The 22,621-nt window shown below is 38.6% G+C and overlaps 1 protein-coding gene across 12 annotated transcripts in view; it reads right to left on the bottom strand.

The window, feature by feature from the left end:
- The window catches only part of FHOD3 (formin homology 2 domain containing 3), a 367,457-nt gene that overhangs the window by 193,241 nt on the left and 151,595 nt on the right, over window positions 1-22,621 (bottom strand). For all 12 annotated transcript variants that reach the window (XM_090137189.1, XM_090137192.1, XM_090137190.1 and 9 more), the window contains exon 4: window positions 5,896-5,963. In XM_090137189.1, the coding sequence (XP_089993315.1) occupies window positions 5,896-5,963 (68 nt within the window). The remainder of the gene's footprint in view (window positions 1-5,895; window positions 5,964-22,621) is intronic.

Raw genomic sequence — 22,621 nt, 5'->3', positions numbered from 1 at the left:
AAGATGGAAGATGCCATTTTTATATGAGAAAGAGCCCACAGTTACCATCCAGTTCTACCACTTCTAAAGATGGACTACCTGTTTCAGCTGTACACAGCACTACAATGATGCAGTCCTTCTTTCAGAGGGAACTCAGCTGTACTGATTTTTCAAACAGATTCAAAGAAAGAACTTTGAAAAGAAACTCTAACGCTATTTCACTAAGCTGAACTATTACACAGAAATTTGCTGCTTTAGAAATTTTATTATTGCAGTTAACAAAGATGTAGATAACTATGGGATCTTTTTTTCCCAGATAACATTATTTCCCTGCAAGTGCAAGAAGCGAGCACAAATAACACCTCAGTATCAGATTAATTTACATATTTATTAGCCAGAAAAACTTGGTTTGCTCCCCTAAAGACAAGCTATAGTTATCCCACTGCAGCTTGAAATGAACACCAAAAAAATGTACAATGTCCTGCTGTGGCTTTCTCCATTTCTTTACTCCTTTCCACATGTGTATATACACTCTACTAGGTAAAATGTATATTGAAATTAACAAGATTTTCTGCCACTGACTTGATGGAGACCAAATTCCATCCTTTGCCCCTTCAGTGGACAGAATATACATCAATAGACTACTGCTCCCCACCCCTCATTTAGTACTAGAACTAAAAAAAGCTAGAAAAGCCATCTAGAGAAGACCCTATCATATCTTTGATGGCATCTAAGCATCAGATTAAACAACATTCTTGCCTTATGCTACTTACCTGAGGAAGTTAAAGTAGTTAGGTAGCAGAGGTTTATCTCTTATGTGACTTAATCAAGAACCCATCCAAATGGGGACAGGTGGCAGTTTGCTTTACAAGTGATGACAGAAGCCCCTAAATCAAGTCCCTCATAGGTTCAGACCCTGAGGAATAATCAGTCATGCTCACAGGAATGGAATGGAAGGAGCAGCCTCCTTCCTGGAGATCAATGAAGCAAACACAGAAAAGTCCTTCTGCTCAACTAAGAATGATTGATGACTCCTTAGCAGGCAAAGTGTGTGACATTTGATTTCACTCACTGATAAGATTATGTCTATCCAAACATCTCCTAGTTAATGTTTTCAAGGCCCCTACATAGCTGTTCTTTGTAACATTTTACACAAAGCTCAATTGTGCAATGATTAATGAATTTTTTAACAATGGAAGAAAATTCTGCAAGGGAATTTTGCAACAGTGTCATCCAATATTCTAATCACAGAACAAAAGGGCTCCTCAAGGAAGACAGTGGGAGATCTCCCACATTTGTTGAATGACAGTGGGGAAAAATGTCCTAAAAGAAAATAGGCTTTTTTTCCTCAATACTGATAAATACATCTTTTAAGGTTTGCATTCCAGAAAAGCTAATGCACTGATTGATTAAAAATACTTTCCAGAATATTAGGAAGGCATGCAGACTTACACATGACTACAGATTTCCATATAATTGAAACATGATTTGTACTTTTCTTATTTCTCTCACAACACATTTTCATCCAGCTTATTCATGTTTTGAAATTACAAAAGTCAACATAATTTAAAGCTATGCTTTCTTTCTTAGTATCATGTAAACTGGATAGTACAGTTTAAAATCATAGGATTTGAATCCTATTTTTCTGATTTTAAGATTGTTTAAGACTGAATTAAATATTCTAAGCAATAGTACTTTTATCACATTTTGAATATCACAATCATGTACTGCAAAGTTTTTAGATCCTGATTTTATGTAGGTCTCTCCAACAAAAGTGATGCCTTCTATTTCAGTGAAAACTACAACAAAGATCACAATAACACTGTTTGCTAGAGCAAATTCTCAGCTAGAAAACACTATTTTTCAACACAGTCACCACCATTAGCTATGCATTTTAGCCAGCAATGAACAAGAGCCCTCATGTCACACTTGTAAATAACTGCAGCAGTGGAGGTGACCCACTGTTCCTGTTGCCACTGCTGAAATGCACCACTCACCGCCTCACTGTTCCCACACCCACTGGTTGGTTTCCATAAATGTTCAGTAAGTGTCAGTGAATGTCAATGGGTGACATTTTTTCCACATGGAGGAATTCCATGTCACACCTTTGCTTCATATGCACTTCTACATCGGACGTCACAGGCTGCCCCTCTGCTGCCATCTGTCACACAGCAACAACATTTAATGGGATACCGGTGGGAGGCTCAATCTCTACTGCCATGCCACCATCTGCCCCTGACACTGTGGGCTAACATAATAAAACAGGAAGCATTACTATTACTTTTGGAGGAGTTCTTGTCTAAGTGCCATGTTTGGATTCTGTCCTTGCACGCCCTTGGGACTTTTATCACTTTCACAAAAATTCACAAATCTCTGATAGAGAAAAAGAGAAAATAGAGAAAGAAATATGAGGGAATTAAACTGCAGTCCAAAGATCATCAGTAAGATCGGCATGGGTATATGCATGTGGTGTATACACACACGTGCACACTTATTTTAGAAGTCAAGTGCTCCCACAGTACAAACATTACTTTCCCTGCTTGTGGAGCAATGAAAATTGTACTGGCAAGTCAGACGAATAATACCAGAGTACAGTCCAGCAAAAGATCACAGCTATGACTATATTAACCCTACAGAATGAATTACAACAATTGAATAACATTTCTGTCAAAGAAAAATGCTCCTTAGATCTTTTATCATTATGCCAAAAACAGCTCACCATAAGAAACCAAACAGAAATTCCAGATTTGTACTAGCCAAATGAATCTTTCATTTACAATTTCAAACAAAGGTCCTGCTTTTGCCAAACATTGTTAAGCTTCGCTGAGGCTGCGCATGAAAAACCAAAAGCTCTATTTGAAATTCTATTTGATTGAACACTTGGGCTTGTTCCCACTTAATGCAAATAAGTGACTGCACACTACCTTGAAGCTCTTTAAATTAAAAATGATACTGACACAGAGCTGTGCCAAATTAACTCAGTTATGATGAATGATTATAAAAATATGGTGTTATGAACTGCCTTGGCACTTAAAGACATGATGAAGTCTCCACAATTTTCTGAAAACTATTAAAAAAAATAAAGACCATTTTTAAAGTCAACATTTTATTTCTGCATCATTGTAACACTGAAGAATGTAAAATACTAAATATGATGAGATTCAAAATTAAACAAATGTTTATGTTGAAAAACAGATTTCTAATGCTAATTTCATTTCATGTCATGAACTATAAGATAAATTAAGTATGACTATTTGGACAAAAATGTTTGGTCTACAATGTTACCTCATTATGTTAACATTTCTTTTTCTTCACTAAAAAAAAAAAGCACAGCTTATTTTTCTAAAATATAAAAAAAATAATCTTATATTCTTTCTCACTGTTCATCAGGAGATGAACTATGTAAAATCATACTATGCCCTAGCTATGCTACTATTAATTACAACAAAAGTGACAGGCAAAAAGCAGCTTACATCACATAGCATTCCATTTTCCAGTATTAGGTGCACTACCTCAAATACTACCCCAAAAACCACATGATACGAAAACTGCATCCTGAGGAAGTCTTCTCCTCGGTTCTCCACTAATGACAGCCTGCATTCTGAGGGTATATGAGGGTCTTCTGAAGGGTATCTTTGCTCAACAAGTGGCCACCGTTCTACTAGAAGTAGATACTTGAAGTGATAACAGGTCATTCCAAAATTTCTTTATCATATATACTAGGAAGCAGGAAAGTTATTTTAGGATAGTTATATTCTGAAACTGTCAGGCATGCTTACATTAAAAACCACATTCATTACTGGTGCATGTCCAATAAAACAGATTTGAATTTAAGTCTTTCTTTACAACAGAGGAGTCACTGTCCCTCACACCAAAAGTCTGATCGTCTCTTTTTTACAGATTAAATGTTAAGAGAATAATGCTGACTTACCAAGACAGAAATTAGAAGTCTGAAACGACAAGGGTAATATCAACTACCTGTGCAACTTTTATGACTGGGTTATGATAAAGTCTTCAGCTGTGCTATCACAGTTCTAATGTCCAGGTTTCTGTAGAACCATGGTTCCCCCAGAAGTGGAGTGTTTGTGCGCTTCTCTCTCCCCTTTCCTCTCATTTCTCTTCAGCTTAGTCAACTGTGATTATATTTATTAGATGGATAAATATTGAAACATTTCCATGAAAAACCTAATGAGCTGGAAGACGGAGAACCTACCAGTGGGTCAGCTGAAAGCACTGCGCACGAAGTACTTGGAAATACATAGCAGACTTCAAAGAACTTAGATGGAAGAGAAAATGAAAACCCAAAGTGGGAAAAGTTTTGATGGGAGGTATGAGGGCTGAGGTATGAGTTGATATAGAAATACTTAGTACTTACTGCTACACATGCGTGAGTGCTCAGATTAATCTTTCAAATATATACATTGACAGAAATACAAATACTTTCCCAAAGCAGTTAAGGTGAACCAGAAGGAAGAAATAAAAGACAATTCTTGGAAACCTGCCATATTTCCTCTGAGCACACAGTCCACCCATGCAGCAAGCTCACAAGGAAACTCAGTTTGTACCCTCACAATTCTCAAATAGCCTTTCCATAGGAAGAAATGATGTTTTTTCCAATCTACAGCTACGAGATGACCAGAGCATTTTAGAACTGGAACTCCTTTCCTGTCCAAAAGTTTCAAAATTCAAGGCTTTGTTCTGACCCACAAAAAGGCATCTTCAACTATCAAAATGTTCTATAAAATGGATCGGCCGATTCACCAGCTATTCTAATGCTCAAGAAAATCTTCATCCTGACATTTCCTAAATTCTGAATACTTTACTTTGAAATGTGCAGAAAACATTTTGTATTTTGGAAATTAGCAATTCTTCAGTCTCACAGAATTGTGACATGTTGTTATTCTCCTTAGAATAAATGTTTACTTAAAACAAAATAAAAATTTCTGAAGTAACAGCTTGAAACTTTTGTAGCTATTTCACAAATTTGTACCTACCAATTGCAGTTGGACAACATTACAGATTGTCACTCCATAGGGATCCATTAATAATGGACAAGTGTTTTTCTTATTCATTTCATGTATATTTCCCGATAGAGACAGAGTGTGTCCTCCTAAGCTCCATTTTAAGATTGTATTTGCAGTACACTCTGGTTTCCACCTACTTTCTGTTTTCCCTTTTAATAACCTGCTTTTTCCAGTCAGAGTTTCATAGTTTCATCTGACCAGCCAGCAAAACTAATCTGAAATCCATGCTTTTCATCCAGTTCAGTTTCATAACACCCACACCACTTATCTATCACATCAGCCCCTTCTCCACAAGACACAAAATCCTGCTGATTACAGGTCTCCCCTAAAATGAACACACATATTCAAAGCTATGCCTTTCTTTAGAAATATCAGTTGCAAGTAATATTCGGCTCCACAAAGTATCCTTTGGAACAGTCAATGAATCCATACTCCTAATTTAGAACTAAATTCTAACATCTTAAGGCTCTCCCATATCTTCTTCTTACAGGTTCAGATGTAGATCCAGCCTCACTTATTTGTCAACATTTTGTCAGTAGAAATGCTGGGCTGCTACCACAGTTAAAGGTTTTCTAGCTTCTGTTTTCACATCCTTCTTCCAGTCCTCACTATCAAGTTTCCATGCAAGAGGAGGTCCAGATTTATTCTCTTTTCTTCACACATTCCAACCAGTAAGTCTACCATTACCCCACATCTGGTCCTGCCTTTTAAAAGACTAACAGGAACAGGAAGGAAGAACAGAAAAAGAGAAGACCTTAGTAAGCAACTGGATAATTACATATTACAAATAAGGTCCTAGAATTTTCTCTTCTGCCCGAACTGTAAGTTATTCCTTATATAAAAATAAAATAAATAATATTAAAAAAAAAATATAAAGCCATTATTTGCTCACCTGAAATATTTGCTTCAATGAGAAAAGTGCTCGTCTCAGCTCCCGTCCACTGGAATTGTAAAGTTTTTCTGAAAGAAAAGAAAACAGAAGGAAGTTCAACATTAACAAAATAGACAGCACTGCAAACAAAGGTAGTATACACTTCAAAAGAGTTGAGGAGTAGTGCCCATGTCCCATAAGCTAGACTGCTGTCAAAAAAAGGAGCTTTCTTTTTTATATATAACACACTTATTCATTAAAAACACAAGTGAAAACTGGGCTACTTGTCCATAACTTCAGACTGCATCTCCCAGGTAATTTTACTATAGGTTCAACAAGATCAGTGAGAAACAGTGTTATAAGGAAGAAAATATTGGCTAGAAATATTCCTCTTTTTCCATTAAGGTAAATTTAGGCTTAATTGAAAGATCTAGCTCAGTATCAAAAGACACAACTGAGAATACTCTTTGCTTTTGTTATCACAACTTGAGCCACTGAATCCCATCCTTGACTGCCTTCCCTCCAGACATTCTTTACTTGTGCTCTCATCTTTCTATTGTTAATTCCTTTCTACAATGGCAATGAATGTTAATACCAGAAATAGCCGGACAGTCTGTTCTAAGCATAATTCAAAACAGTGTTTTATTCTCATGCAAACTGATCTTGATCTTTTCTAAATGAAGCAAAAGCCTTCTTTACGTCGTCCAGTACTGAAATGTATTCCCCTTCATTTATTTCTCTACCAGTGCACACTCATGGAAATGATTTTATGTAGACAAAAGAAACTCTCTTACTATCTTTTTGTATCCTGTCATAATATCTGTGCATTTGGAAAAACTCTTGTGTTACATGTCTCATGTTTATAGTTGTGTATTTGGAAATACATGGGTAGAGCTGAATATAAGGTTCTTCAAGTCTTTCTGGTCTATTGCATCGACATATTTGATAGAGAGAGACTCCCAAACAGCACTTTACACTGTCTGAAATTCCTCCATGTTGAAACTGCACAAATGCAATATAAGGTCGATTACAAACCAACACATAATCTTTGTGGCCACCTTTGCTTCCTACAAAGATCCTCACACAAGAACCTGCAACGCAGTGGGTGGCAGCAATGGATTGGCAGCAGGTCATTCAATCAACGTGCGCACACTGGTGAAGCAGGAATATTCTTATGAGAAAATAAAATTTTAAAATTCTAAGTTTTCTCTCTTGATTTCCCTTTCTGTTTCTTTTTTAATTACTACAATACAAAATGAAATATTTTTTTCTCTCCTAGGAATTAAAAAAAGAAAAAGCCCAGCATTTGAGGGTTTCATGCATTTATAACTTGTAATCATTTTTTGGCTTCAATTAAAGATGGCAGATTTTAATTTTAGAAAAACATTTCTTATTCCCAACAGTCATCTTCAACCAAAGGAAAAAGTGAAATAAAACTTCAGCAAGGCTTACGACTTTTTTTTTTCCCCTACAAACACTTTGAAAGTTGTTTTGTTCATCTCTAATTGCCTTTGATTTCAAAGGCAGAACGTGTAAAATTGGCAAAACTATTATTGTTGCAAGTTGTCTCCTTCCTTGCACTGTTTATAGATTCCTGACAAAACACTGTAGGAATGAATTTCACTTCAAGCCATAAACTCGGAGGCATACTTTAATTACTCTAGCTTAAGAACACACTGGCACGTGAAACTACATTTCTTGGCAGGATAAAGAGTAATTTTGTCAAAAAAGCTTAAAGAATAATAAAGGCCTTTTAAGACCTGGTCTGTCAACTTCACATGCCATATTATACAAAATATTCCCCTTTGAAAGATACCTCCATCTGGCATTTGTTATTACTAATTTCTCTCTATTCATAATTCAGCACCATTATTAGCAGAGTCTCTCCAAACAAGGCAGTACATTATCATCTTAATTAAGAGAGGCACCACTTCTTTAAGTGCTGGCAAGTCTGTACATAAATATCAACTTTCTAACAAATGCCATCTGTTTTTGTTTTTGTTTCTTTTTTTTTTTTTTTTTGCTTTTCTTTTCTTTTTTTTCTTTTTTTTTTTTTTTTTAAACAGGAACAATCATCAACCCAGCCTGGGGTAAAGGGCTAACAACCCATTGTTATGATCCTTTAACGCTGGTTGTTTTCATTGGTGCTTGCAGATTTTTGGTACATCTCAGAGAAACAATGCCGAACATTTTTTCCCCCTTGGTCTTTTCACAGAATATAACATCATCCTTGGCAGCCACCACAAACAATGCTCTCCCTCCTCATCTGCAGCAAAAACAAAAAATTATTACACACTGTCTATAATAGGGTCTATCATTAGAGCTAAAGAATCAGTAATTACTGGAAGTATTGAGTTTGGTAAAAGCAGAGTCAACAGGAAAGCAGCACGTATCCCAAATACTTGAGCTATCTATGCAGAGACAGCCAGTGTTCACAGTTTCCTCCTTGCATTGAGCTAACTCTTTTGAATTAGGTTGGAAATTCAAGTTTGTAACCATTTCACCACCTGTTATCCTTACCTATGGGCAATATACTGGCTGTTTAATTCTTGTACTGCTGACAGCCACCAGAAATATTCACAGAACATAACCCAAGCAGGTAAGTGAAAGAATTGCTCCTCAGAGCTCTGTTAGAAAATGTTTTGGTTTAGAAAGCAACAGTTTATGATGAATCTCAGTGAAAGCAGGCAAGCCATATAAGACAAGGTCTATCATAGGTTGCTTTCTACAGGTTTGTATATTTATTTTGTTTCTGAGTGCCGTGCATCAGAAAACTCTAAGCCTGTACACCATGTGAAAGCTCGGGAGTGCTTGGGCTTATGGGATTCCCATTTGCCAACAGTTAATTTAATACCATGGGGACCTCTAAGGCTGGTCCCCAAAGGATCAGATTAGAACCGAGGCTGTGAAAACACACCAACTCAAAGGCCAAAAGAACCAATAAGCTCTTTTGCTATGGTAGAAAACAAATTAAAACACAGAGATGGAAAGGCACTTTTGCTTACAATGTTTTCACACTGAAGATAACTCAGAAAGCAGAGAAAGCAGATAGGAAATGCTTTTTAGCACTGGCTGGTTTACATTAGCAATTTAAAGCTTTGCTCTCTTCCAAACAGAATGAAAAGTAGCTTCCCCCATTAAAGAACAGAGGTGACCACAGTTCACACAGGCACATCCCTGACAGAGTCTTCTGTAGCTGAAACAAATGGTGCCGGAGGCTTTGAAGCAGTATGCATTGCTACTGCTACTAGAATCAAAAAAACCCTGAGGTGCTCCCTGGGCGGCCCAGAAGACCCCATTTTGACTGGCATTAACATGTGTGCAAGCTTACGCCAGGACTGAATTATGCAGAAATTGAGCCTTTGAACATCAGGCAGGAAGACACACTGCTATGCCACTCTGTAAAACACCAGGACTACCTATTTCCTTTGTAAAAAAGCCAACAACTTTCAGTCCTCACACAGGCCAGCTACGAACTGCAGACATATCCACTCCTACACTTCAAGACTGGACAAGATAAATCAGGTCAGGGAATCTGAGTTCACTGACTGGGTCTACTTAATTATAAGTGGCCACATTTCAGAAAGGTGTGTCACAGTAAGCTATGCCATTGCATTTATTTCTTGAACAAAAGTAGTGAAGAAGAAAGGAAAGAGTGGCATCTGCAGCTGAGGAAAAGCTTTAACTGTGGTTAACTAGATGACAGAGAAGTCCTCTTGAGGTTTCCTTTGAGGTAGCTAACACTAGAGGGCACTGCTTATTTCTTTATTTTAGGAGAAAGATAAATGGCACTGTCCCTCCATAGTAGCTTCCCATTGATAGAGCAGTACTGATGGACTAAACTGGGACTCTGCTACCCTTGAAATTCTGCTTTTCATTTGTAGCCTGAGGGAGGGACGTTTTGAGAAACTAGAAGACATCAGCACTGACATCTTCAAACATTCAACATCAGAGTAAACTCTTCTGAAACCACACGGTAGAAAAACTGGTACTGGTATGGTACAAACTTCATAAGCATCATTCTTATTTGCCATCCTGTAACAAGAAAGTCACATTTGTTAAATCATCTTTTACCCCACATGGCCTATGTGCATTCTCTTGAAAGACAATGACAGCTCTTACTAACCACCTCTTTTTAAAAGTGGGATGTCAAATAAACTGGGCTTGTGATAATAGACACGTGCACGAGAGGCTGCAAGCTGGAAGTGGCTCCTTTCTCGCAGTCATGGTGCTTTGTTTGAGAGAAAGCTTCACGCTTTAAAAGAAAACCATTATTTATTACCCTGGGTTTTTGTTTGTTTGCTTTTACCTCCGTAAAAATAACTCTCCTGGAGAGGAAAGAAAAACAGCACACACTAGATGAAAAGGGACTTTTTCTAGAGAAATTCCATTCAAACATGACAGTGGAGGTGAGGCGGTTCAGTCTGCAGTTGGCATCTTTTCAGAAAGCAAGAGAAGCCTTAAAGATCTGTATTTTATCAGACCACCAGTAGCTTTCAAAAGGGACTATATATTTTCAAAGATGATTGTCAGAGGCTCAGGTTTCACTAAGAATTCAATTCCTTTGACTATGTGGGAAGTAGGAATTTTTTGAAGAAAGTACTAATTGGCCTTTAAATTCCTAATGAAGGTTGGGACTTTCCCTCCACTTTCTGAGTGAAGATCAGTTTTTTGTTTTTAAATCCACAATTTAAAAAAAATAATAAAAAGAAAAACTGTCTGAATATTGCTTGGCTCCGTTCCATGAGCTATACCTGACCTCTGACCGACAGGGCACCATTCTCCTCCCTTCCTCTTCCATCACACCCATTGAATTAGTCTCTGGGATATAGTAATTTATGTAGCATCAGCCTTTTGAGCTATTGGCAGAGGCTCACGAACATCTGGCTGAGCGCAAATGGGAGTTGCTCTGCTTCACTTGCTGCTGCCTGAATGACCTCAAGATCTCCTATCCATGCTTATTCTCTTTAAGCTATAATTTCAAGATGAAGCTCCCTTCCTAACAAAAACATAAAAGGGAGATTAACTCTGTGTTTGATTACATTAGCAGGGCACCTGGTGCAGATCTAATTAAAGGACATTTTAAATATTTCCTGCCATTCATTGCTGAAAACTTTGCATGGGACAGAAGGAGTAATATTCTGTCTTCCATGAGCAAACCGGCTGGTGCTAAAGAACTAACATTTCATTTCTTGTCCCTGCAACAATGAATAAAACACTTTTGCCTAGAATGTTCTGTAGAAAGAAGTAACAGTTATTCTGCCTTTTAGAATTTAAATCAACTGCCATTTTCCACCAGCACTGATTGGCGGGGATGGTAACAAGAAATAAAGTTGTTTATTACAAACAAAAAAAATCTTTCTGGAAACGCAGAGAGCCACACCCCTGAATTTATTACTACACTACTTCAATTTTAAATGGGTGTTACTCTGAATGAATTTACACAACCATAAAACTAGGCTAAACTGGAGCAGAACGGCAAAACGGCAAAATCTCAAGTGCCTGGGTGCCATCCTGAAAACAAGCTACAAGATAACTGCCCAATAGACTTCAGCACACTAGCTCAAGTGGATGCATAGTCCCTACAGGACTGCAGATCCCTAGGATGACTGTATATAAAAGTAATTAGTGCAGTGTGCCATTCTTACACGTACATCAAGCAAATTAAAGCAGGACTGTAAGAAAAGACCTGGTCCAACACCAAGAAGAGCCTCAGTTGTTTTGTTTTTGTCCACAAAAGCTAGCAATACATTTGCTGACAAGATAACCTGCACTCCTTTTACTCTCACACTCCCTAGAAGGGGATTCATTCACAGGCAGATTGCCACTAGTAAATTTACATAATTGCTGCTTCTGCTGAGATCACTTTGTTTTGCATATTACGAATCCTCATTTTTTCTCTTTACCTGATCTTGGTTTTATTTTTTTTTCCTGTACAAATAGTTGGTTATGAGTTCATGAATGCAGCGTCACATGTAAACTCTAGCTATATATTCTCCTACTAATGCAGAGATAAACGCCAGGCACTTGGAGAGGATAAAGGACTTCTCCACAATAAAGTATGAGCTGATGAAAAGCAACGGGCTGCGCGTATATCACTACAAGCCTGGCATTAGAAGTGAGAGCCCACCTTACTGTCAGCACTGACTGACCCCAGGAATTTCCTCACTGCCTCCTGAGGAATGCTGCCAGCCTCACAATGAGGACAAAACCCATTGCAGTTCGTTTTCATTCAGAGACAGAACAGCTGCTTAGCTAATTAGCTGGGACGGCCCTTCTGCCCAGCATGGGGTTCCTTGCCCCTATCCCAAGAGGGGGATCCTTTATGGGGCCTGCATATGAGTAAAGCTGTGTGCCTGCATCTTCCTTCCCTTTCTCTGTGAAGGATCCACTGCTGGGCAGCGAGAGGAAAGAAAGCCACAAAACAGCCTCAGTTATCCTACCCTGCCCTCTGCCCTAAGCCAAAGGCTTAAAGATGACGGTGCCAAGAGCCAGCTGTAGGAAAGAGGCATCTGTAAGCACAGCACAGGACATGGGTTGGGCTGCAAGGTGAGATTTCTGCTGGCAATGACAGATACCCCATATTGCCAGAACTGCAGTATAGCTCTGTACACTCACGCAGATTGGCCTGGGTTGAAAAGGACCACAATTGTCACCTAGTTTCAACTCTTCTGCTATATGCAGAACCACCAGACCAGACTGCCCAGAGCCACATCCAGCCTGGCCTTGAATGCCTCCAGGCATGGGGCATCCACAACCTCCTTGGGCAACCTGTTCCAGTGCATCACCACCCTCTTTCCAAAAACTTCCTCCTAATATCTAACCTAAGCCTCCCCTGTCTCAATTTAAAACTATTCCCCCTTTGTCCTGTCATTATCCACCTTCATAAACAGCCACTGCCCCTCCTGTTTATATGTTCCCTTCAAATATTGGGAAGCCACAATAAGGTCTTCCCGGAGCCTTCTCTTTTCCAAGCAGATAAACCTTCAGCCTGAATTTCCCCTTTGGAAAGCTTTAAATTACTGTTCTTTTGCTCTTGTAGCCTATTCACATGCACTGGAACTAGGAAGAACATTTATCGCGCTATCCATACCCAGTACAGCACACAAATGCAAATCACTTACCTTAAATGGAGATGCCAAAACACAGTAATCATTTACACAGTGAAGTGCAAAAGGGAACCTTACTTTTCATCTGGATCTTGTGGAGGCTGGTACTCCACACCTATACATCTTCTCATGCTAAGAATAAAGAGAATCTTAAAACCAAATGATGTAAAAACCTCCTTTCCCTGTTTCCATTTCTAACTTACTTGGTGTCTTAAGGCCCTGCTTACTCATAAATAACAAGGAAGGAAATACCAGCTGATGTGGGCTGAGGACAGTGTGAGCCTGGCTGACATACGTGGTCTGGTGATTTTTCCTTTACTTTTATACTTCTGCACTCACTATTGTATTCCCTACTCAGTTCTGCAGAAATGCTGCTGTCAAAAAAAAGATGTAAGTGGCAGAAAAACCCAACAACAGAAGAGCATAAAAGTAGGTTACGCATTTAAATTACGAAGTAAGCATTACAATGGGACAGTAAAACCCAGTCAAAGAGGAATGATACTAACTGCACAGGAAACAGCAGCAAAATTAAAAATAAATAAAAATAAAAATAAAAGGAAAAAAGACCCACTTAAATGATTTAAAAAGTTCAAGCATTTCAGTAATTAAAAAAAAAAAAAGAGAACAAACACCACAGACCTCATACGTCAGTTGCCTCTGAAGAGATAAATAACATACGGGACTGTTCACAGCAAAAAAATATTTATCTTTTCTAAAACTGGTTTTCATGGACTGAAGCTGGGGAGTTCTCAGGAATCATTGCTGGTCCAAATCCAAAAAACAGCATCTGCCCTTATTTACAAGCTGAAGGTTATGAGCAAGCAGGGACAGCAAGGCATCCAAATTAGTTCTCTCACATTTTTCCTTTCTAAATTTGCAAGCCAGTATATAAAATTTCCCTTGAGTTACATTTCACATGCAGTACGATGCCTACTGATGCTTTCTGAACACTGGAGGAAAGAGCAATGGCAGTGAAGCACAATTTGCAGGTTCATCAAGGCAGTAAAGAGCTAGAACAGACTGCTCAAGCAGGTCTTCCTTCCTCCCATGACATAAAAATCAGCACTAGAAAGGCATGTTTGAAAGTTACAGCCTTTCCAACATATTACAGAAGAATAGATCTCCTCTGCTTCTTCAGCATATTCAGTCTTGCTATGGAACGAGCACTGCAGTACATTTCCCTGCTAGGATTTATTTGTGTATAGGTCCTCCTCACTCGAATGCAAAGGCACTAATAAGCTCTTCAATCCTGAAGTGCAGGAAACAGCATTTAAGTTTGATAACTTCACAGGAGAGAACTTTCATATGGCCAAAAATGCTGTGAATGCTCTTTGTAAGAGTCAAAGGGTAACAAAAGGAAAAAGGCTATGGAACAAGGTCAAGTATTACAGCACTGTGTTACAGAAGGTGGTGATGGCAAAGACTTGAAAGGTCATCTTATTCATCTCCCTACTGATGCAGAATTGTTCCCTGGATACTAATACAGTAGGAAAGTAGTTGTTATGCTAAAATATAGGTTACATCATGCAAGTAAATGTAGCCAGGGAAAATTGCTAGAAAAGAAAATAATGCAGAAGAACATACTGTTTTCTTTAGAGACTACTGCAACCAGTCTGAGGATACAAAATAATTATAAGAAAACGTAAGACAAAGCAAATGTTCAACCTTTGTTTCAGTTTGCAACGAGGTCTTTGAATTGTGGAACTGTACACTTGTGCTTACACAAGGACATCAGTGCTTTTTAGATTGTAAGCACTTAATAACACGATGATGGTCATTATTTGAGTTTTCTGGTTTCATTCCATTTAAAGCATCTTGTGCCAATATGTTGCCCTGCATACTCAGCAAATATTAGTAAAAAGACATCAACAAAAAAAATTATATCAATCAATTACAAAAAAAAAAAAAAAAAAAAAAAAAAAAAAAAAAAAAAAGCAAAAAATGTAGGCTCACGCCTGCTATCCCTAGAATTGGGTCTTATCCGTGCTGACAGCTAGGAAAGAGACAGAAACATCTGAGCTCAAAGAGACAAGTTTCTGCCAAGAACAAAAATGAGCTCCTGAGCTTATTTTGCTGTTGCACAGGACTTGCCAAAATGGGTCAGAGCATAGCTGTAATACTGGGGTGTTTCAGCGATTCCTATCCATCCTCAGGAAGTGCATCAGGGTTCTCCAGCTGAAAGACCTCTGGGGATAACCCTCCCAATTAACTGCAGATGTTTAACGCTATCAAAAGCTGTTGAAAACATAGACAGCAGGCTTAGACCACTCAACTGAAAGTAAGGCAGCAGGCAAAAGAGACAGTATCAGCAGGGAGTGATGATAGAAATCTGATAAAGGTACTGCTTCTCAAAGCACTGCTTTTTTGTGATTGCAGTGGTATTGCACATCCTTAAATCCCAGAGTCCACACTACATGAGCTCATGGGAGACACTCCAGGCTTTCTGCCAGTCACTTCACATTCTTAAGTGGCCAAACCTGGACACCACAATTCAACTTAGGCTTTACCAATTTTGAATACAAAGCATTTCAACAGACCAGGTCGTTGTTCTGCTAAGTACTGCACAGTCATGAAGCAAGGAACAGTCCCTTAAGCAAGTCACAGTTTCCAGCATACACTATGTCAATAAAAAACATTAGTCTGGTTAATCAGCTCTGCTTGAGGAAGCTGGCCTGTCCTTTGCCAGGCGTCTTGACATGTTCTAGGGTTCTTATTTAAAGCAGTAAGGTAGTTTTGTCCTGGACATCACTGATCTGTTTGCCTTCAGTATTCACCTCATTAAAGTCACGGGCATACTTAAGATATACAGATCAAATTGAGAAAAATAGAAACTATGCTACAATGATTTGAAAGACAGTATGAAAATTCAAACCCTTAGTAGATTATATACCTAGAACATATAGGTAAATTAACAGAAATCAAGTTAAAATATGCTGATTTTTAACCTAAAAGAAATTAAGAAATCATCAGATCTGCGAAAGGACAGAGGGTAGCACAAATACTTTAAGCAGATGTCAAAACAGTTCAGGTCCACAAATTTACCATCACTCTGAAATTGCTGGGATAGATGAAAAATGCACCATTTTAACAACTGAAAGGAAAATTCCAAGAATAAACTAGAATGGGTATGAGTCAAAGTGAGCCTCGAGTTAAACTCTTGCTGGTGCAGGACTCTCGTCTGAAGTGGATGCCTGCTGGTTGCCCTATTGCTGCTACCTGTGCTACACAGTGCCTTTCAGCCACAGAGACGAGAGGAAGCATCCAGAGAATGCAGCACAGGCAGCAGGATAAGCACAGCAGGCTGACAGGCAAGGTAACACTATGCAGGAGCTAGCAGTCCTGAACTCTGTGTGCCAGAGCTCACAGCCCTCCCAGACACCTCACATTTCCAGGAACAAGACGTGTGACTGGTGGCTTGACTTGGTATACATAAGAATATCTAAGCAACGGTTTCGCCTTCCTGGACAGATATAGCAAGTAAAAAAACCTCCATGCTGAACGCTTCGCTCAGTTGTATTTGGAAATGAGTGAGTTTGATTAAGTGCATGAGCCTCACAGATCCTACATACCACAGTGAGAGACCCTTACATGAAAAGCAGGTTTGGATTCAGACTCTGGTAGAGAAAACTATTTCACTTCCTCCTCACCACCAAAACGGCTAAAACAGAGAGAGAAACGGTCTTTCAAACTCACAGACTGGAAACTGCAATCCTTTAAGCTGATGCTGAGCTACAGAAAGTCAGTGCTGGAGCATCAGCTTTGCATTAGTATGGGACCTCGTTCCATTGAGAGCCCTATACCAGGTATAGCCTGCTCTTCTGTGTCTCCTGCCAATGAACAGACACAGAGACAAGGAGCAAATGACTCCTACCACTGAGGGCTGCTTGAGCAGTATTCAGATCCTGCCCCCAAACCTGATGAGCAGGGATCCCGCTGGCTTGTTAAATGCCAGACCTTCCCAGATCAAAATTAAAGTTTAGAGAAGAATCATCAGTGAAAATTACATAAGAAACCATACTAAGACAAGACTGAAAATATAGAATGCTACTCTGAAATGAAATAAACAATATCCAAATTCTTGTTTTCCTCATCAACAGCACTGTGCTCTTATTTTTTTTCAGTGAATTATGAACTACACACCTTTTTGCAAGTGAGATCAAGGGACTTTTCAAAATATTTGTAAATTTACATTGGTAGAAAACTGGGGTTTTTCTTGCCTTTTTAAAATGCTTTGGATATGGGTTGCACAAAGGAACCAGCAATATCTTTTGTTACTGTTCTGTCCTGTTCAAGGCTTATATCATTCTTGCAAGACAAAGAGAATGAAACAAATACGTAATTAAAATCTGTACCCTTAAATTTATACACTAGGAAGTTCAAAACACATGAATTCATGGTTGCAATGTACCTTCCCCCACTGCAGCAGCAATATTATATATGTATGTATGTGTGTGTATATATATATATGCATATGTATTTTCCTGCCATAACAGTTTAGAAAAAAGAAGGGAGGGGAAAAAAAAAAAAAAAAAGCAAACAGATTTGAGACCAGGTTTGCTTTTATGAAAGCACAGCTTTCCCAAACAACAATGTACTGCCCATTAAGGGAAGGAGCTCTCTTCATCTCATGAAGCTGAGAGAACCAGCAACATTTCTAGCTTCACTGTGACTAACTTCCTTGTAAAGTTCACTCTCCATCAACAGTTTTCCCAATAAATAGAATTTAAAGGAAAAATCCCTCCAAGTACTGTTTTGCTTTTCCCTACAATTTAGTTCTGTGATGATCCAAGGCAATTTCATGCCTTGGCTATTTCAAACCTGCCTGGAATACACTGCTCAAAACAGCTGGACAGCCCAAACAACTGCTTTCAGTACCAGCAAACCTCTAGATCTGTACTTGTTAAAAATAGTAATAATAATAAAAAGTTATATCTGAAGCATCTTCGAATAATCTTTCTTTTACCCTCCACGGAGAGAACACTATACTCACAGTGCTATTCAAAACCATATATCATCCATTTATATTTTCAAACATTCCTGAAGTGCAATCTCTGTTTACCATACCGCACTGCACTTGGCCTGAACTTGTTTAACACATGTTAGCATTATTTATCTGGAGTCATTTATCACAGTTGTAAAACATCTGACATACGATGGAGCTTTTCCAGTATATATCATGCCTCTCACTTAACTGAACCGCTGATTATTTCCACCTCTTAGTAATTTGACCAAAGCCACACGAAAGCATTCATCTAAACTACATTTTTCTCTGTTCATTATTAATTCAGTCACTGGCTGTAAAAAGCCCAAGCTACTTCCCTAATTAATCAAGGAAATACAAACTACAAACTATATACACATACTATATATATATACACAGAATATATACACACATTACTTATACATAATATTATACATATCGTAATATATATTCGTATTATATATATATATCAGTTATATATCACAAACATATAAAGGCAACCGTTTCCTTTCAAAAGGCTCCATGTGGTAAGCTACTTTTTAGTAGCTTAATTGCCACAGGGAATGGAAATTTTAATTTGTAATATAAATTCAGTTAAAAGCTAGTCAAAGTGTTTCTTTATGCCAAAAGTTCCCTCGGCGTGCTTTCCTCTCATTCTCTCATGCTTATAGAGAATGCGAGTATCACAATAGCCCTCCAGGTGACACCACATCTGGTTCCTCTGCTCTGCTCACTGCAGTGGCAGAGCTCCCATGGCCCAGGCCCAGATATACAGTCAATCCATCCATTTATGGTTCTGGTTCCTTTTAAACCCGTTTTTTGCAACTTCAGCATAGCTAAACTTCAGCTGCTGAACAGACCTAAGAAGCAGCACCTGACTTGTGCAGATGTTTCCAGTTAAGGCCATTAGAATCTTTATGGGCATTTTCTCAAGTCCTTCTCCTAGCAATGGGATTTCTAGTGGAAATTTAAAACTAATTTAATAGTTCAATAACATGCTGCACTTTTTATCCCTCTTAACTTTCCCATTTGTCCTAGCAAACACTTGCTGATCTGCATTTCAGAGCCTCAAAAGCACTACACAAAAAACAAGAATCAATATAACACTGACTGATGAGATGTCTGACTCCAAAGCTGCTCAGTTTCACCTCCATTACTTCTTTTTTTCCTTTTTTTTTTTTTTTTTTAATATACACACACACATTTAAATGCACACACACACTTATCCAGGTCAGCTATTTCTATTCGCATTCAAAATAACCCGATTTAGGATTATATCAGTTGCTCCAAATTACTGGTTATAAGCAAATGTAGAAACTACAGTTAAGTCTTCAGAAATGTGACATTTTGCCTTCCTGCTTTTTCCACTTTACTATCATTCTCAGCTACAGCTCTACCATTTCCATTTACCAAAATGCAGCGTATCACGGTTATGATGATTAGGGCTGGCTGTAAAGTCTGTCAAGAAAAAGATATCCAAGCACTGATAGTGATACAGAAGTTATTCACACATCAGCATGTAGCTCAGACTTTCTTCAGGAAGTGCTACACCAAGTTATTCAACTGATCTTGCATTACACACCCACAACACTGCTGATAATGACAAGTAATATTTATTGGGAGGCAACCACATAAAGACAGCATCTCATTGTGCAGTAAAAGGCACCCATCACAGAGCTGCTAAGACAGAAATAATTCCCAATTCCCCACTGTAGAAAAAACCTTACACCTGTAGGCAGCAACGTATCACTTGTAGCAGGAGCAAATCTTGTTCCAAAAGATATGTTTCATTTTAATAAAAGGTCACTGTTACAACTAAAGCTTAAAAATGCTCTCTTGGGTTAGTTTGGTGAGTTCTGTGATGGCTTTAAACAACAGCTGAACAGAAATATTAGCTTTGAAGTTGTTCTGAGAACAGTAAAAACATCTTGGAAGGCTAAAAGAAAAGTTAAGCTTTGCAGGAGGTCAGATGGAAGAAAAGTTAGTCAGATTTCCTGATTCACATTCCTAGGTAATGAGCCAACATCCCTCATGTACACAAAGATGTGACAATTTTTACTTTGACTGAAGCTCTTTATCAGGCTGTACAAATTTCATCCCACATCACAGAAAGCAAATTTGTCTTAGTTACTAAACTAAAAGTTCCACTGCTAAGTATTAAGGTCATGGAACTACAGCACCAATTTCAGCCACAGCATTACATATCCTTAGTTTCTTATCACAATCCCAAACTGGTGCAATCATTCTTGAACCACGAAACTGTCCCAAAAAGATACACAATGAACACTGGACATCACTGGGGTCACCTTTCAAAAGTACTTGTGAATTTGCATATGCCATGGCATACACAGTTCTACTGAGTTTCTCATCCCCTTGATTAAGCATGTGCCTACTGTGGCATCCAAGCTACACACATTTACCTTCTTAATGTAGAATTTTGAAATTCAGGATGTAAAATTCATGAATTCACTTAGTGTAAGTGTTCACTGTGGTATTTTAGAATCATAGAATTGCTCAGGTTGGAAAAGACCTTCAAGATCATCAACTCCAACTGCAACCTAACTATATGATCCTAATTCTAACAACAACAACAAATCAGATCCTACAACTGAAAGTAAAAACTGTTTTGTTTTGCTTTTCTACCAAATACAAGAACTTTACTGCCTCTTTATTTCTTTTCTCTTGGTCAGGGAAGATCTGTCACTGTTCCCTCTTTTTTTTTGTGTGTGTGTATGTGTGCATATTTTACATTGCTCATTAATCATACTGACAAATATATAACTATTGCAACTAAAAGCAACTGAACAGCTAGGATCTTCAAGAACACTAAAGGACAAGATCTTCCCTTCAGGGTAACTAGTAGGCATTGCAGATATTAAGAAAATGTTGTTCCGAAAGTATCTCGCATTCTATGAGAATTCAAGATCCACTCACTGTTCCTAGTAAATCCACAACTGTTTCCTGCATGGTTTGGCCATCTTGTATGTTTCTTCTTTTTTTTTTTTTTTTTCCTCAAAGAACTGTGCAAAACAATATTATGAACTACATTATAGATTTTTCACTTAACAGAGTAAATTGGTTAGAACAGACCTCAGAGTAAATAAATAAATCCCTGTACATTCCCACTTCAGGAGCTTGACACAAGTTGGCAGTGTCTGCTTGCAGCCCAGAAAGCCAACCGTATCCAGGGTTGCAACTAAAGCAGCGTGGTCAGGAGGGAGAGGGAGGCGATTCTCCCCTTCTGCTCTATCCTCATGAGACCCTGATAGTCTTGCATTCAATTCTGGAGCCCCTAGCACAAGAAGGGTGTAGATCTTTGAAGAGGGTCCAGAGGAGGGCCGCAAAGACGATCAAAGGACTTGAGCACCTCTGCTATGATGAAACACTTAACTTCAAGAAGAGAAGGCTCTGAGAAGACTTCATTGAAGCCTTTCAGTTCCTAAAGGAGGGCTACAGGAAAGCTGAAGTGGGACTCTATCAGTGTCATGATAGGACACAATTGCTTTAAAATAAAAGAGCAGATTTTTATTAGATATAAGAAAGAAATTCTTCACTATGAGGGTGGTGAGGCACTGGAACAGGTAGCCCATAGAAGTTGTGAATGTCCCAGCCCTGGAAGTGTTCAGGGCCATGTCAGATGGGGCTTTTGGCTGATCTGGTGAGTGGCAGCCCTACCCATGGCAGAAGGTTACAACTAGATCATCCTTATGGTGCTTACAGAACAAAAAGTTCTATGGTTCTACTCAATGATTCTGTTATCCTATACAAAATTACTTCCTGTGAAAATGAATCCAAAATTAAAACTGCACACACACTGTAGCTTGAGCTTTCAGATATTCTCTGGGAGATAATAGAAACTGTCTTTTCATTTAGGGTTTCTTCCCTTAGCTTATCAAACACACTAGAGACAGAAAGAAGGAGCAAGTGAGGTGTAAACACTGCTAGGCTCTTCCCAGGAAGAATTTCAGTCCCAGTTTGCTTCAAGAAAGAGAAGAAAAAGCTCAATCACTCATCCAGCCTGTTTTTGTAAAGAAAAAGTCACTCCTGTCACAGTGACTTCTCCTGTGCAAGAGTGTTGACACCAAACATAAATCTAATTCATTTACATGGTCATCAAAACGAGCTGAATTCTTCTGCTGCAGACATCAGACATCCTTGCTGGTATCAGCACCAGCTGCCAAGGATTTAACCAGACAGCTGGAAGTCATTCCAAGTACTGACCAAGGAAGAAGAGCACAAGACACACGAGTTATCACCAGCCCTGGGAAGCAGCCAGCCTGACAAAGGCTGCAGGGGCCTTCATGGAGACATCAGTGCCTGCTTGCCCTTCGGCTGGAAAGGCGATCTCCTACTGCTTTCTACTCATGGCACTGAATTCAAAGCCTTCACAGACACAGACCAACTTTATTCTCTTCTTCAACAGCCTTATTTCAGAGCAGAATTGTAAGCCCTTTCTTACTGCTTTTCTGCAGGTTTTGCAAGGGATAGAAAAAATCATACATCAGCAACTTGGGAACTTGGCTGAGTGACTTATTCACCACAGCAACCACTTAACTACTGGTTCAGCAAACGGAACAGAGATGTCTCAATAATTAACATTATTTATTCATCCAAAGTCTCTCTAAGTATACATGAAAGATCACTTTTTTCTTTTAAA

Source organism: Phasianus colchicus, chromosome 3 (genome assembly GCF_987193195.1).
Source record: "Phasianus colchicus chromosome 3, bPhaCol1.hap1.1, whole genome shotgun sequence".
NCBI lineage: Eukaryota > Metazoa > Chordata > Aves > Galliformes > Phasianidae > Phasianus > Phasianus colchicus.
This window is presented reverse-complemented; position numbering and strand designations above follow the sequence as displayed.